Raw genomic sequence first — 13,260 nt, forward strand, 5'->3', positions numbered from 1 at the left:
TCAGATACATTCCCTGTTTCTTGAAGGGATAGGTCTGGGGTATATTGAAATTACCTAGCTTTTTATTTAAAACAAAACAAAACAAAGAATTAACCATATAAATCAAGCAGCCGAATGGGAGCATGAAGCAACAAAAATGTCTTTTACTGCCTTTTGCAAAACTCAGCGAGAAAAGCAAATGTTTCTACCAAATGTGTAATTGTTTATCTAGTGCCTTACAGCTTCAGAGCACTTTGCAAGTAGCAGTTAGACATTTATCTTAACAGCTCAAGCAAAAGCAACATACATACATCCATATTTTTATTTGTTTGCCGCCTTTCCACTGTTCAAACCATGCTCAAGGTGACTTGCAACATTAAAAAAATACTTAACTACAACATAACAAAAGTAGTCCTAAACAATCAGTAAAACATTAAAAAAATACACAACCTAACAGAACAATTTCCACATAAATCACAAGAAGATCTAAAACAAAGATACAAAAAAACTGCAGCAACACCTTACTACAACAACAGCAGGAGCAGCCGCAGCAACACCACTGAAGAGTGTTCAGCAGCCTCAGCTTTTGTAGTCAGGGCCAGTCAGGGCTCCACTTGGGTGGAAAAAGGCCTGCAAGGCAGGGAGCAGGTGTTCCAGGATTCACAGCCAAGGTGGTTCCTGGCCTCTTCAACATCAATCATGTTCCTGCATGTGCGTCTGAGCTACACTACAGCTGGAACAGACTCTGCAAATTTGCGGCCTTCCTGGACTCTGAGCACCAGACGCAAGGGACAGACAAGAGGGAATGGCTGTTAGGTTCTGACCCAGGAGGGGTCCTGTGTTCTTAGTAAGGATGTGTGTGGGCCCTTGGGCCTGGCCATAGCAAAGAACCAGTCTTACACAGCTGTTTGACTGTCTTATGCTATACTGCTGTGCGCTATCTGACTCAATAGATCAGGTGCAAAAGTACACCAGATCATAGACGTGTATGATACATTAGTTGTATTGTGGCCATCTCAAATGCTTAAGCTAAATCAGGACACAAACAGTATTGCCATCCTTGAAACTATATTTCCGTAAGGTAAATGAATTGGTTGGCAGATCTTATTGTTTGCAGTGCATAGCAGAAACAACAAAAAACAACCATAGGATCAGGCTCAGGGGCTTTGTGCCTGTGCCTTTTTTTAAAGGCAAAAATGCATGATGTGATGGAAGATCGAGGGTATTGCACATGCTCATTTTAGGACTTCTTCTTTAAACCGGCACATACACTGCAGCTGTACTTGGGAAAATACATCTGTTCCTAGTTAACAAAGAAATGTAATTGAAAGAAAGAAAGAAAGAAAGAAAGAAAGAAAGAAAGAAAGAAAGAAAGACAATTTTGCAAGTGATAGGGACCACCATATACAAATAAAAGCAGACAAAAAGTGGAACTATGGAGCTGGGTTTTGGATTAGTACTCCTTTTACTCCTTTTAATTCAAGGTTACATGTTGCCATTATGTTCAGCATAACCCTTTTGTGTGGAAGAGATATTACCAAGTAATATTTAAGCAATGAAATGCTGTTTATATACAAGGTAAGCTTCTGAATCTTCTTAACATTCAATATATATAAAATCTCAGTCGAGATCCCACACTGTGATATATTTACTACCACCAGAATATAATCCTTTCCCTATATGGGCTCATTTAGCAATCCCAAAATAACCACGGTGACCCCAGAAATTGCTCCTCTATTATCATGAATGGGTTTAACACAACTTTATACTTATCTTCCATTTTACTATCTTCTGGCAGGTATGACAAGGACTGCAGTATAACTTTATTGCTGCATATACTGTGGACCATTAAAAGATCTGAAATAGCTTTTTCTTGGTCCAGCAAGTATCCACTTAAGCAAATATAATGGGTAGTACTCAGTATATGGACTCCTTAGTTTCAGAGCTTTTCCATTCCCAAGTAGAAGACATCCCATATAAAGAAGCTTCCATTCCATTCCATTAGTCGCCATTTCTGCTCTGCTTTTGTTATTGCTGCTGACACTCAGTGAGCTGCCTGCCTGTTCTTCAATCCAGATGCTGCATAGAACAAGCCAGAATAAAAAGGCCGTAATCCCCAAACATCAGTAGATTTCTTTAGTCTTCTGCCACCAAAATATAGCCTATTTATTGGACGTTTCTGTATTAATTTCTTTCTTTGCCATTGATGAAATGTTATGCAGGTGTTAAAGTAGGAACTTGTTTCTGTGCTGGTGTAACACTTCATATACTGCATACCATGCTCACAACATTCCCCATGTGGCACTTACTGTCAAATTCAAACTTATTTCCATTTTAAAGAAGGCTCAGTCTAAAACTGACTAACGTGCAGTATTGATTATTGTTCTGCAAAACATTTTTGGTGTCCAACAGGAAAGTGAATCTTTTGCTGCTCTCTGTAACTATAATTCCTCTTTTCAAGGAAAGCTCTTACTAATGTTTCTGTAAGAATGCAATGTAGTCTCAAAGAGCACAATTTCCTACATTATGTGGAAGCTATGTTCCAGGGAACCTAAGGTTTTCAGAAGTTTACCAGGTATTCCTGAAGAACAACTTCCCCTAACTTCATGCCCTCCTGATAACAAACAACGATGATGGGAGTCGCAAACATCTGGAGGGCACCACATTGGGGAAGGCTTCTCAAGGTGATGATTGGTGAATGTCCGCTTGCCTGCCACTACTAATAATCGACTTTAACATGCAGTTGTAGGAGAACACTGTTCTAGGTAAAACATTTTGTGTGTCCCACAGGAATTGAGTGTGCGCACCTTAGAAAATGCCTGAACATTCTCTACAACGTAGAGGGATTTATTGGCAGAGGGATTGGGATAAACACATGGTAACCTTTGGAAAAGGAGATTGTCTCTTATATTCTCTTCTCCCATTCACACTACAGATGACTTCCCACATATGTGGGGGTTATGTTTCGGGGCCCTGCATGCATAACTGAACATTGCATAACTAGGGAGCACTCTTTAAATGCCCTCTCTGTCGTTTTCTCTCCAAAATACTACTGTCCAAAAATCAGAAACACTGTACCAAAAATATCCACAACTGAAATTGAAGCTAGGGCTGGCAGGAGGATGCTCAGGAAAGTGGCTGCTGTTGCAGTACCCTACAAACCAGCTGTTCAGTGGGGAGGCTGAGCAGCCTAAACAAAGCCCCGCTGCTGCTCCAGTCTCTTTTCCTCCCTCACTGAAGTCCTCTGGGCTCCAGGAAGGGTCTTCTTGCAAACCACGGGGACTCTCCAGCTCTTTCCCTCTATTTCCTGGTATGACTTAAATCATCTAATTATTTCCTGGTGTTGCATGTATACACGATCACATGCAAGTTGATCATGCGCAAGTGGGAGGGATGCCTGTATATTTCTGGGTTTGTTTTGTTGTTGTTGTTTTTAAAAGCATTTTCTTCCAGCAATCAACATTAAAATGGCATTGGTCTGCCTCCTGGCATGGAAGATATTGGTCAGCTCCTCATATTTTGCCTGCATTTTTCTCCCTTTTCTGGAAAATGGGACAACAGTGGGACATAACCTTTGTGCATTGTGGTGCTGACACATTTGCAGCAAGAAATCTTTGAGCATCTGGAATACATTTACTGTGTCATGAGGCAATGCATATTGCTACACAGTATCTTTTCATGAGATTCTAAAAATTTTATGCTGTAAAATAACACAAAAGCATAGTAATTTATGAGAAGCAATGAGATTTGATAGTGCCATGATCCAGACGGTACAGAAGATCCATGTAGCTATAATATTAGACACTAGATGTCTTTTTCCCTTTTAAGCAGTTGAGAACCTCGAATGTATGTCGTAGATTTCATTAAAGTAAATTGGAGGAGAGGTGCACCACCAGCAATCCATTATTTAACACATGGTGACCAACAGGATGGTGTTCAGATGTTTTGGACTACAGCTTCCATCATTCCTGGCTATTGGCCATGCTGGCTGAGGCTGATGGGACTTGTAACACAGCAGTGTCTGGAGGGCATCATATTGGCTACTCCTGACTTAAAATATGCTCCACAAAATGTTAAAGAATGACCTGATCTTTTGGCAGTGGGAAAGAGATTGTTGAAACCCTTGGAGAAGGTAAGCAATAGGCAGAGAACATCACTAACTCTGGGAACAAGATTCATAAGAACTTATAAAAGGCAAGGATCATGAAGTTTTTGAATGATAGGATATAATTTCGTCATAGGTTATAATATGCACACTACCCACAGAGGAAAAAAAATACAGTCTTTTAACTTAAGCTTGTCTTACAGCACTTATTATGGAGATATATATTCTTCCTGGAGATTGTCTAATTTCTTCACATCACTAAACAATTGCCAGTACTGTGCAGTGATTTATACAGTCTTGGGTAATGCAGTTTAAATCACATCAAGCAATCTAGCAAACTTTAGTCTCTCTGATTTATAACTGGATAGTGACATGTGATCCACACATTGTTGGGGAGCTTACAGGACTTTTAATGGGAGACAGCTAGGATGATCAAGGTTGAATTAAGAACTAGGACTGCTGTGAAGAAGAGAAAGATTCAGCTGACAGCCTCACCATATCAGGTGTTTTGTTTTTAAATGTTGGCACAGGCTTAAAAAGAAATTGGAGAGTTACAGAGAAGATGAAATGGAAAATGCCTGTGAGGCTCTTCAAACGGAAATTGAATTTCTGCAGATGGTATGCCCTTTAAACTTAACATTTATCATGTTTGATCATTTTAGTTGGGGAGATTCTATTTTTCTGCACATACAACACTTCTGAATAAACAATATACTAGCAGACAGGTGGAAGTTCTTTGCCTTTCAGATAGTGATTTACTAGTAAGAAGAAATTTAGTTCCCATTATAACCATGCCACTCCCTTTATTTCCCATGACTTCCATGACTTTATTTGTTTCAAGAGAGGCACTGCTTGGGAGAACTGGTAGATAATGATTCCCTACCTTAGTGGAAAGTATTAGGGATTTGAGATAAAATGCTGCCTCCTCTGCAAAACAGCTCCAACCATTGCTGTCACATGCATAATTCCCTTCTTTGCTGACAGTTGCTTCTGGGTGAGTCCTGCCTTCTCATCCATGGTGATCCCTGGAATTGAAACAGAGAAAGAACTGAACTTGCCTTCATGTGCTATTGCTGAACCTAAACCTAACAGCTGCTGTTGGGACAATAGGAGGCCATAGTTATATAAAATGGGAGGGATCTGGGTCTTGCAGTACAGTGGTACCTCAGGTTAAGAACTTAATTCGTTCTGGAGGTCCGTTCTTAACCTGAAACTGTTCTTAAGCTGAGGTACCACTTTAGCTAACAGGGCCTTCCACTGCCGCCATGCAATTTCTGTTCTCATCCTGAAGCAAAGTTCTTAAGCCGAGGTACTATTTCTGGGTTAGTGGAGTCTGTAACCTGAAGTGTCTGTAACCCGAGGTACCACTGTATTGAGATAGACAAAAAAGTCACAATCCAGTCTACACATTTGAATAGTTCACTTGTCCCAAATCCATGCAAGTTTTAAGGGAAAACCCTTTTAAATAATCCCATGCTTTCAACTGATGGAAATTGTTTTGTAAGTACAGTACTTATGATGTGGGGCAAGGGTTCCCCTGGTTCTTTCTTTTAAATTGTTTGTAGCTGTGTACAAATCTTGCTTCCTGGGTAATTGTATGGAGGAAAAGATGGCCGCCCCCATGTAGAATGTCCCTATAAGTGCCTCAGGTTAGTGATCTTTTTCTCCATACAATTACCAAGGAACAGTTGGAACATCATAATGTACTGCTTCTTCCAGGGGCTTTTTACTTAAAACATTTTCAACAAGTGCAGCAATCCTTGTGCTTTCTAGCAGCTGCAAGCAGCTGCAAGCCGTTTAAAAGAAAGAATGAACCAGGAAGCCCTTCAGATCACCTCATACAAAGAAATATATGTTGAATCAAACCATGCTGTTCAAAAGGTTTGTAGATGTGTGATCTAAGCCACATGTCTACGTTCTGATCCGAGCCTGATCGTCAGATGCAGACTAGGGAGAAGGTTTCTAAATTGTGGAGTGAACCTAATCCTTCCCCATTTCTAGAAACGGAGAACCAAAACTTATTCTTTTGTTCTCTCCTTCATCCCAAAATAATCACTCTGTAGTTGCGGAGTGGGGGCCTTCCTCTGTCTCACAATTCACTTTGCCTCTCCACAGATTTTGCATGGATATAGACTTGTGTGAGCAAATACCAAAGAATGTTTAAAAAATCTTTAGTTATTTTACCTTTTACAGTAAAGAACAGATAATGCTCGGAACAATTAGCTATTTACCACTGTCTCTTTTTTTATTGTTGCAGAAACTGTTATACAAAAAAAAATCTCCAGTCAAATAAATAACATATGGTGGATTGATTCAAATGTCAGAGAAACAAGTCTTTGTAGCATTTGAGTAAATGCTGCTTTTGTAAGCCTTTGTTGTTAAATTTATCATCCTCTGCATTTCCTGCTAGTAAAACATGGAACCTGTTTTTCGCAACACATATTGTATCTTTTCTTTCGTCTGTTCATTAGCAAGGGTGTCTAGCAACTGTAAACAAATCATTTTCTTTTTGCTGAGAGATTTTTTTTTGGCAGTGTTCCCATTCCCATATTCAACATTAAAAGCCTGCCTGCATTCTATCTTCACCAGCTCTGGCAGAAGCACACAATTCAACATAACGTGGACCTTGTCACTATTATCTCAATTCTGTGCTTGTCTGTGCAATTTCCCAGTGCTGTTAGGTTCCTTGTGTGCTTCCCCGACCCCTTTTAAACCAGGAGAAGGAAACAATGGTGCTCCCTCTGAGTCAGTGCTACCAGAAGGAGATTTTCTATGAATATTTAGCCACCTTGTCTTTTAGTGTTTAATGTAGATTTATTTCAGCCTGTGATCCCTTTTTAATAAGTTTCAGCAGAGGTTTGGATGCTTGTTATTTCTTATTGTCTTGTTCAGGTAGAACTTAGTCTAACTTTCTCTAAAGGTCATTTAGATCTAACATGTCATATATGAATATTGTCTATTAATCTTACTTAAAAATCATTATTTTTAAACTGATTGCTTCACTTAAGTGCCTACTATTCTGTGATATAAAAATTATTTCACACAAGTTCTTCACCTGTGCATGTGATTGGTTTTTCTCACCAGTTTAGATTTTCACGCTCTAGACATATTTTCATGAGTTAACATATGATTATGGTTTTCAAAATGTGGGGAGGGAGGAATTCGCCCTGGTAATTGTGGGCTACGTAATGGAGTGCTCAGGTCACAATGGGAAGTCTGGCATCTAACAGTTTAGGTTTCAGTTTAGTTTTCATTGTACTATATTCGACCTTCTCTGCCTTCTTCACCAGCCACAAATCACACTGGGAATAGAAGAGACAACTAAAGAACATTATTTCATTTTTCTGCAGTGTAAAGAGGCACTAGTGTGATGTGTTTGAGGGAGCATGAGGAAATATACAACAGTAGCATACAGATAGGACTGGCAGATGCAGACTTGGCCTGGAGCTGAGTTTGTTTATGAGCAAATGAGTGGGAAGAACAAGTTGTATATAAAAACATACCAGTGATCCAACTCTGGTATCAACATGGGGTTGTTTTTTTACTGCAAAATGTTGAGAGGAGCCAGAAAGGTCAATATGGGATGTTATGCAGAACACATTTTCCTTTGTAGCTGCATGTCTGAATCTTCTTTGGCAGAGCACCTCATTATAGGAAGAATACAAGTACAATGCTTGATTTTAGAGTAAGCTTTGTATTCCAGATATATATTACAATACAGTGGTACCTCGGGTTAAGTACTTAATTCGTTCTGGAGGTCCGTTCTTAACCTGAAACTGTTCTTAACCTGAAGCACCACTTTAGCTAATGGGGCCTCCCACTGCTGCCATGCCGCTGCCGCACAATTTCTGTTCTCATCCTGAAGCAAAGTTCTTAACCTGAGGTACTATTTCTGGGTTAGCGGAGTCTGTAACCTGAAGCGTATGTAACCCGAGGTACCACTGTATATGGAATAATGAGCCTGTGACATTCATTTATAAACAGATTACAGATAGTGGGATACCACAGGATCCACGGAATGGAACTTCATGTGCTGTTTAAAATAAAAAAGGGAATGGCTGCTTACCCAATTCAGTGGTGAGTGGTGGTTGTGGCCTGCCACAGTGCCACCCCATGCCCACTGAGCCTCGCCATGTTTTCACAATCATTGCCGCTTCTTCGCGGCCACCGCAGAGTATTCTGGGCACTGCCAGGACCTCAGTTCAAATTCAGCCAATCCATGGCTGTCTGGGGGGCTGGGCTTAGGCAGAGGACCTGAGTGTTACAGTCTCCACTCAGGTCCACTCCCTGGGTATAAAAAGCAGGCCAGCGCTACTAAACACTGTCCACCATTCTACCCACAGTAAATTATACCAGTCCCAGTAACATTTAGAAATTTCAAGTTCTGAGATACTTCCTAACTCAGATTCATCATTTCATTTCTAAGCTCTATAATCACCCCTGCTTCATAAGGCAGTAACTTTATAGGGTGAAAGATATGAGTGTCATACAGTGTGATAAGAATGTAAGAACTTCTGATGATACCCTAGCAGCATACTTTGCAGATGGGTACCTCTCCATGCAATTTGCAATCAATGTGAAGCACAGCCACATGACTCGGGCTGATTTGTCCTGCCCACCTGTCTTCTTACCAGAAGCAGCATTGTAGGCTCAGTGTTATAACAGGGTGTGTGTGTGAGCCAGCTCCTAGCTTTGGCCTGACTGGCAGACTGGTTTCCCACCCTGTGTGGCCATGTTGAGGTCAGGGAGATCCTGCAAGACATTGGGGGCCAATCAGCACCAACCTGGGTTCCTAGTGGGCGGGGCCACTGGAGCAGCCCTGGGGGAAGACTTCACCCATCCAGGTAACTCAAAGGGAACAGAATGTGGGCTGTGTTGTACTTGGCACTGCAGTTCCCACGTGGCTGTCTGTTCCACCCTCCCTATTTTGCTATGGTTTCATGGCTGTCATAAGGGTGACAGCCTGGTTTTCAGACCTTGCTATGGATATTGATCAGTTGCTGTTTTCAGGGCCAGAGAGTAATTTTGCCTGCAAAATGTTCAGGCTGGGTCTGCAGGTTTTGCCTTCCTCATAGCAATCATCACAACCTTAGGGACATGGGATCTTGGAGGGCAGTGTTTCATGTCCAGACACCCAACTCAGGGGCTCGTAGGCCATAGCCCCCTCCCCACTGACCAACTGGGTTCACTGGATGCAGTTCACACTGCAGGGGAACCCCTATATCTATATTCATCAACCAGAAGGTGGGCTGGTTGATCATTGGATACGTGCTCAATGTCTAAGCCGAACCTTTTTGTCTGTAATCAACAGAGTTGTTTCCAATTTGAATCCAACCCATGTGTCCCAGTATTTACTTGGCACCTGCAGACCTCACCATGTACTTACTGGGCCTGGACCTGGGCCTGCAATAAGTGTGCTAGGGAATTTCATTGTTCATTTTCTCAACAATGGACTTCCAATAGTGACTTTGCAGTAGACTACCCATTTTCTACTAGTAAACGCTATTCAACCAAATGTGGTTTTCACAACTCCTATAGTTCTGGTGTGTTCATTTTGCATGTGTTTCAGTTTAAAAGAACAAGTGGCATTATACCAACAAAAATGAATAGAAGGTTTAAAATCAGTGTAACGACAAAGTGGAATAAAGCCTTCTCAGATAAAATTGTGATCAATATAAATCAGTACGGTCTGAACAAATCACTCAGCAGCACTGGAATAAAATACAGTTATGGTTAAAAGAAACATTTATGCAGGGTAAGTTTAGTTTATGGTGACATATTGTATATGAAAATGTTCAAATTAGTCACCATTGTCTTACGCATAGAACAGTCTGGGGCTCATTTAATCTATTCTTGCACAAAGTGTGTGTATGAACGTCTATGATTCTTAAATCAAAGATGAGTAATTCTTGAAATAATGAGGAAAGAAAAGATGGATCTTATGTCATTTTTAATTAGAATGCTAGGGAACAGAACATTTCCAAATTGCTAAGGATACATGGGATTATTAGCAATACACCGGATATTCTGAGGAAAGAAAAATGCTCATAAATGAAACTCAGTAGATTTGATTTCAAAAAAAGATTAAGAACATCAATCATCTAAACAAATCTTTGCAAATAAAGAAAATGTCGGAAAAGTTTACTTTGGCTAGCAAAGAAAGGCAAAAAAGTTATGATTGTCCTCATATGCTTCCAGATCTGTTCTGTGTCAATGTCTAAATAATATCCCTTGACTTAAACTGAGTTGGAGTACAGAGACACTCATAACCATGAATCCCAACTGGTAGGGCACTGGGACCTGACCTCCCACTTGTGTGCCCTAACATGTGACACAGGTCCTAAGCATGCACATCTGTCATCCCTGTGTTCGTTTTGTGTAATTCTTCAGCTTCAAAGAGGGGAAACGTGGCTGAAGCAAACATATTCCACCTAAATATGTTATGTTGCTGCTTTGATTGCCTTCCATAAACACAGGATTCAAAGATAAGTCAGACTGTGCATCCATCTTTAGATAAGTAATACTGTTTCAGTTCAGTATCAGTTCAGATCAGCCTTCCCCCAGCTGCAACTCAACATGGCTTATGGGAGTTGTAGTCCAAAATACTGGGAGAGCCCCACGTTTGGGAAGACTGGCTTAGACAATGAACAAAATGCACCTACAGTATCATAGATTAGTATTTCATATTTTGGCTGATTCTTGTGAGGGATCAGCCAAGCCATCAATGATTGTGTTCCTCTATTCCGTTACAGTCTTTTAACAAGAAGTCCTCATTTTAAAAATGCATAATATCCCATTACAAAGAATGGAAGCATGGGGGCAGAATAGCCATACATTTGATGTTATATGCTCATTATTGTGCCTGAAAAGAAAGTGCGCATCTTTCAGAGCACTAATTAAAAGCAAAACAACAACAACAGCAGCAGCAGCAGCAGCATTATTATGATTGCTATTCAATTTATTGTGTGCCTTTCACCATCAGGGCTCAGGTCAGAACAATTTGGAAATTCAGTATTAAAAGCAGTTTAAAACTAACTTAAATGTCAGATGCCCAAGGTCAAGAGGTATGTTTTCAGCATATGATGCAAACTATATAATGAAGCTGCCAGATGCACTTCTGTGGGGAGGAAATTCCACAACCTAGTAGCTGCCACAGAGAATGCCCTCTTTCAGTCCACCACCACCCTGAACTTCTGAGGGTGGTGGAACTACCAAGAGGACCCTCTTGGTAGGGTCAGGACACCTGAGAGTTTGCAGGGGTAGCTTTACTGGTATTCACTTAAAAAAACCCCAACAAGCTAACTATTCCCCAGCAAGACTGGTACAGTGGAGGAGTACGCAGCCTTGAAAAATGATGATGATTGTGATGATGAGTTAAACTCACAGGTGGTTCAAGCTTCTGGGAATGTATTGGGGGACATTGTCTACTTTGGCAGTTCACTTTTTCATTATTGGATTATTTCACTTGTCACCCTTGACATCACAAGTGATATCTAATAGGTGCCAATGACAATCCTGTAAGTGTTTTCTAAAAAAAAACCCCACAGACTCTGTGAACACACTTAAAAATACAACTACAAAATATAGCTTACCTAATGCTGAGAAATGGAGGCAGTGAAAGATTTTACTTTCTTTCTTTTTTTTAAATGATATTTATTCCAAATTTGGAATTACAGAAAAGAAAAGAAAAGCCATACAAAATAAAATAAACATATAACAAAAAACAGACAATAAGAAAAACTTAACAAAAAATATAAAAATACATTACATTAAGATAAAGCAAAAAACAGATTAAACCTTTACCTAACCTTTTTTCCTTTTACTTATTTCCATGACCTCCTCTCACCTCCCAGCTTTGTTTTCTAGTTCAAATCGTATTTCCAGCAGATCCTTCTAACCTTCTTTTCATTTACTTATTTTAACGTTCAATAATATAATTAATCCTCCTCTATCTCATCAATTTCTATACTTCATTTTTACTTAATCCATTATATCATATCTGCCAAAACGACCTAATATTCTTTTTCCAACCTCTTTCTAACATTCTTTTATGTTGCAATATTTTTGAAGATATATTTTAAATTTTTTCCAATCTTCTTCCATCGACCCTTCTCCCTGGTCTCGAATTCTGCCGGTCATCTCAGCCAATTCCATATAGTCCATCACTTTCATCTGCCATTCTTCTCGGGTAGGCAATTCTTGTGTCTTCCAGTATTTCCCAATGAGTATTCTTGCTGCTGCTGTCGCATACATGAAAAAAGTTCTATCTTCCCTTCGCACCAATTGGCCGACCATGCCCAAGAGGAAGGCCTCTGGTTTCTTTAGAAAAGTATATTTCAATACCTTTTTTAATTCATTATATATCATTTCCCAGAAGGCCTTGATCTTTGGGCACGTCCACCAAAGGTGAAAGAAAGTACCTTCGTTTTCTTTACATTTCCAACATTTATTATCGGGCAAATGATAGATTTTTGCTAGCTTGACTGGGGTTAAGTACCACCTATAAATCATTTTCATTATATTTTCTCTTAAGGCATTACAAGCCGTGAATTTCATACCTGTGGTCCATAACCGTTCCCAGTCAGCAAACATAATATTATGTCCAAAATCTTGTGCCCATTTAATCATAACAGATTTAACCGTTTCATCCTGTGTATTCCATTTCAGCAACAAATTATACATTCTTGACAGATTCTTAGTTTTAGGCTCTAGCAATTCAGTTTCCAATTTGGATTTTTCCTCCTGGAAACCAATCTTTTTATCTAAGTTAAAAGCCTCCCTTATTTGAGAAAGATTTTACTTTCTTGGGTTCCATGATCACTGCAGATGGTGACAGCAGTCACGAAATTAAAAGACGCCTGCTTCTTGGGAGAAAAGCAATGCCAAACCTAGACATCATCTTAAAAAGCAGAGACATCACCTTGCCGACAAAGGTCCATATAGTTAAAGCTATGGTTTTCCCAGTAGTGATGTATGGAAGTGAGAGCTGGACCATAAAGAAGGCTGATCACCGAAGAATTGATGCTTTTGAATTATGGTGCTGCAGGAGACTCTTGAGAGTCCCATGGACTGCAATAAGATCAAACCTATCCATTCTTAAGGAAATCAGCCCTGAGTGCTCACTGGAAGGACAGATCCTGAAGCTGAGGCTCCAATACTTTGGCCACCTCATGAGA

General features: G+C 40.0%; 1 protein-coding gene across 3 annotated transcripts in view; it reads left to right on the forward strand.

Annotated features, from left to right (window-relative positions):
• CCDC172 (coiled-coil domain containing 172) overlaps positions 1–7,084 on the forward strand; it is a 28,894-nt gene extending 21,810 nt beyond the window's left edge. For 2 of the 3 annotated variants that reach the window (XM_081006038.1, XM_081006040.1), the window contains exons 7-8: positions 4,615–4,702; positions 6,342–7,084. In XM_081006038.1, the coding sequence (XP_080862164.1) occupies positions 4,615–4,702; positions 6,342–6,377 (124 nt within the window). In that variant the 3' untranslated portion in view covers positions 6,378–7,084. The remainder of the gene's footprint in view (positions 1–4,614; positions 4,703–6,341) is intronic. The other variant, XM_081006039.1, reaches the window with a different exon arrangement.
• Positions 7,085–13,260: the final 6,176 nt, after the last annotated feature.

The sequence above is a fragment of the Podarcis pityusensis genome, assembly GCF_964106645.2.
Source record: "Podarcis pityusensis genome assembly, chromosome: 5".
NCBI lineage: Eukaryota > Metazoa > Chordata > Lepidosauria > Squamata > Lacertidae > Podarcis > Podarcis pityusensis.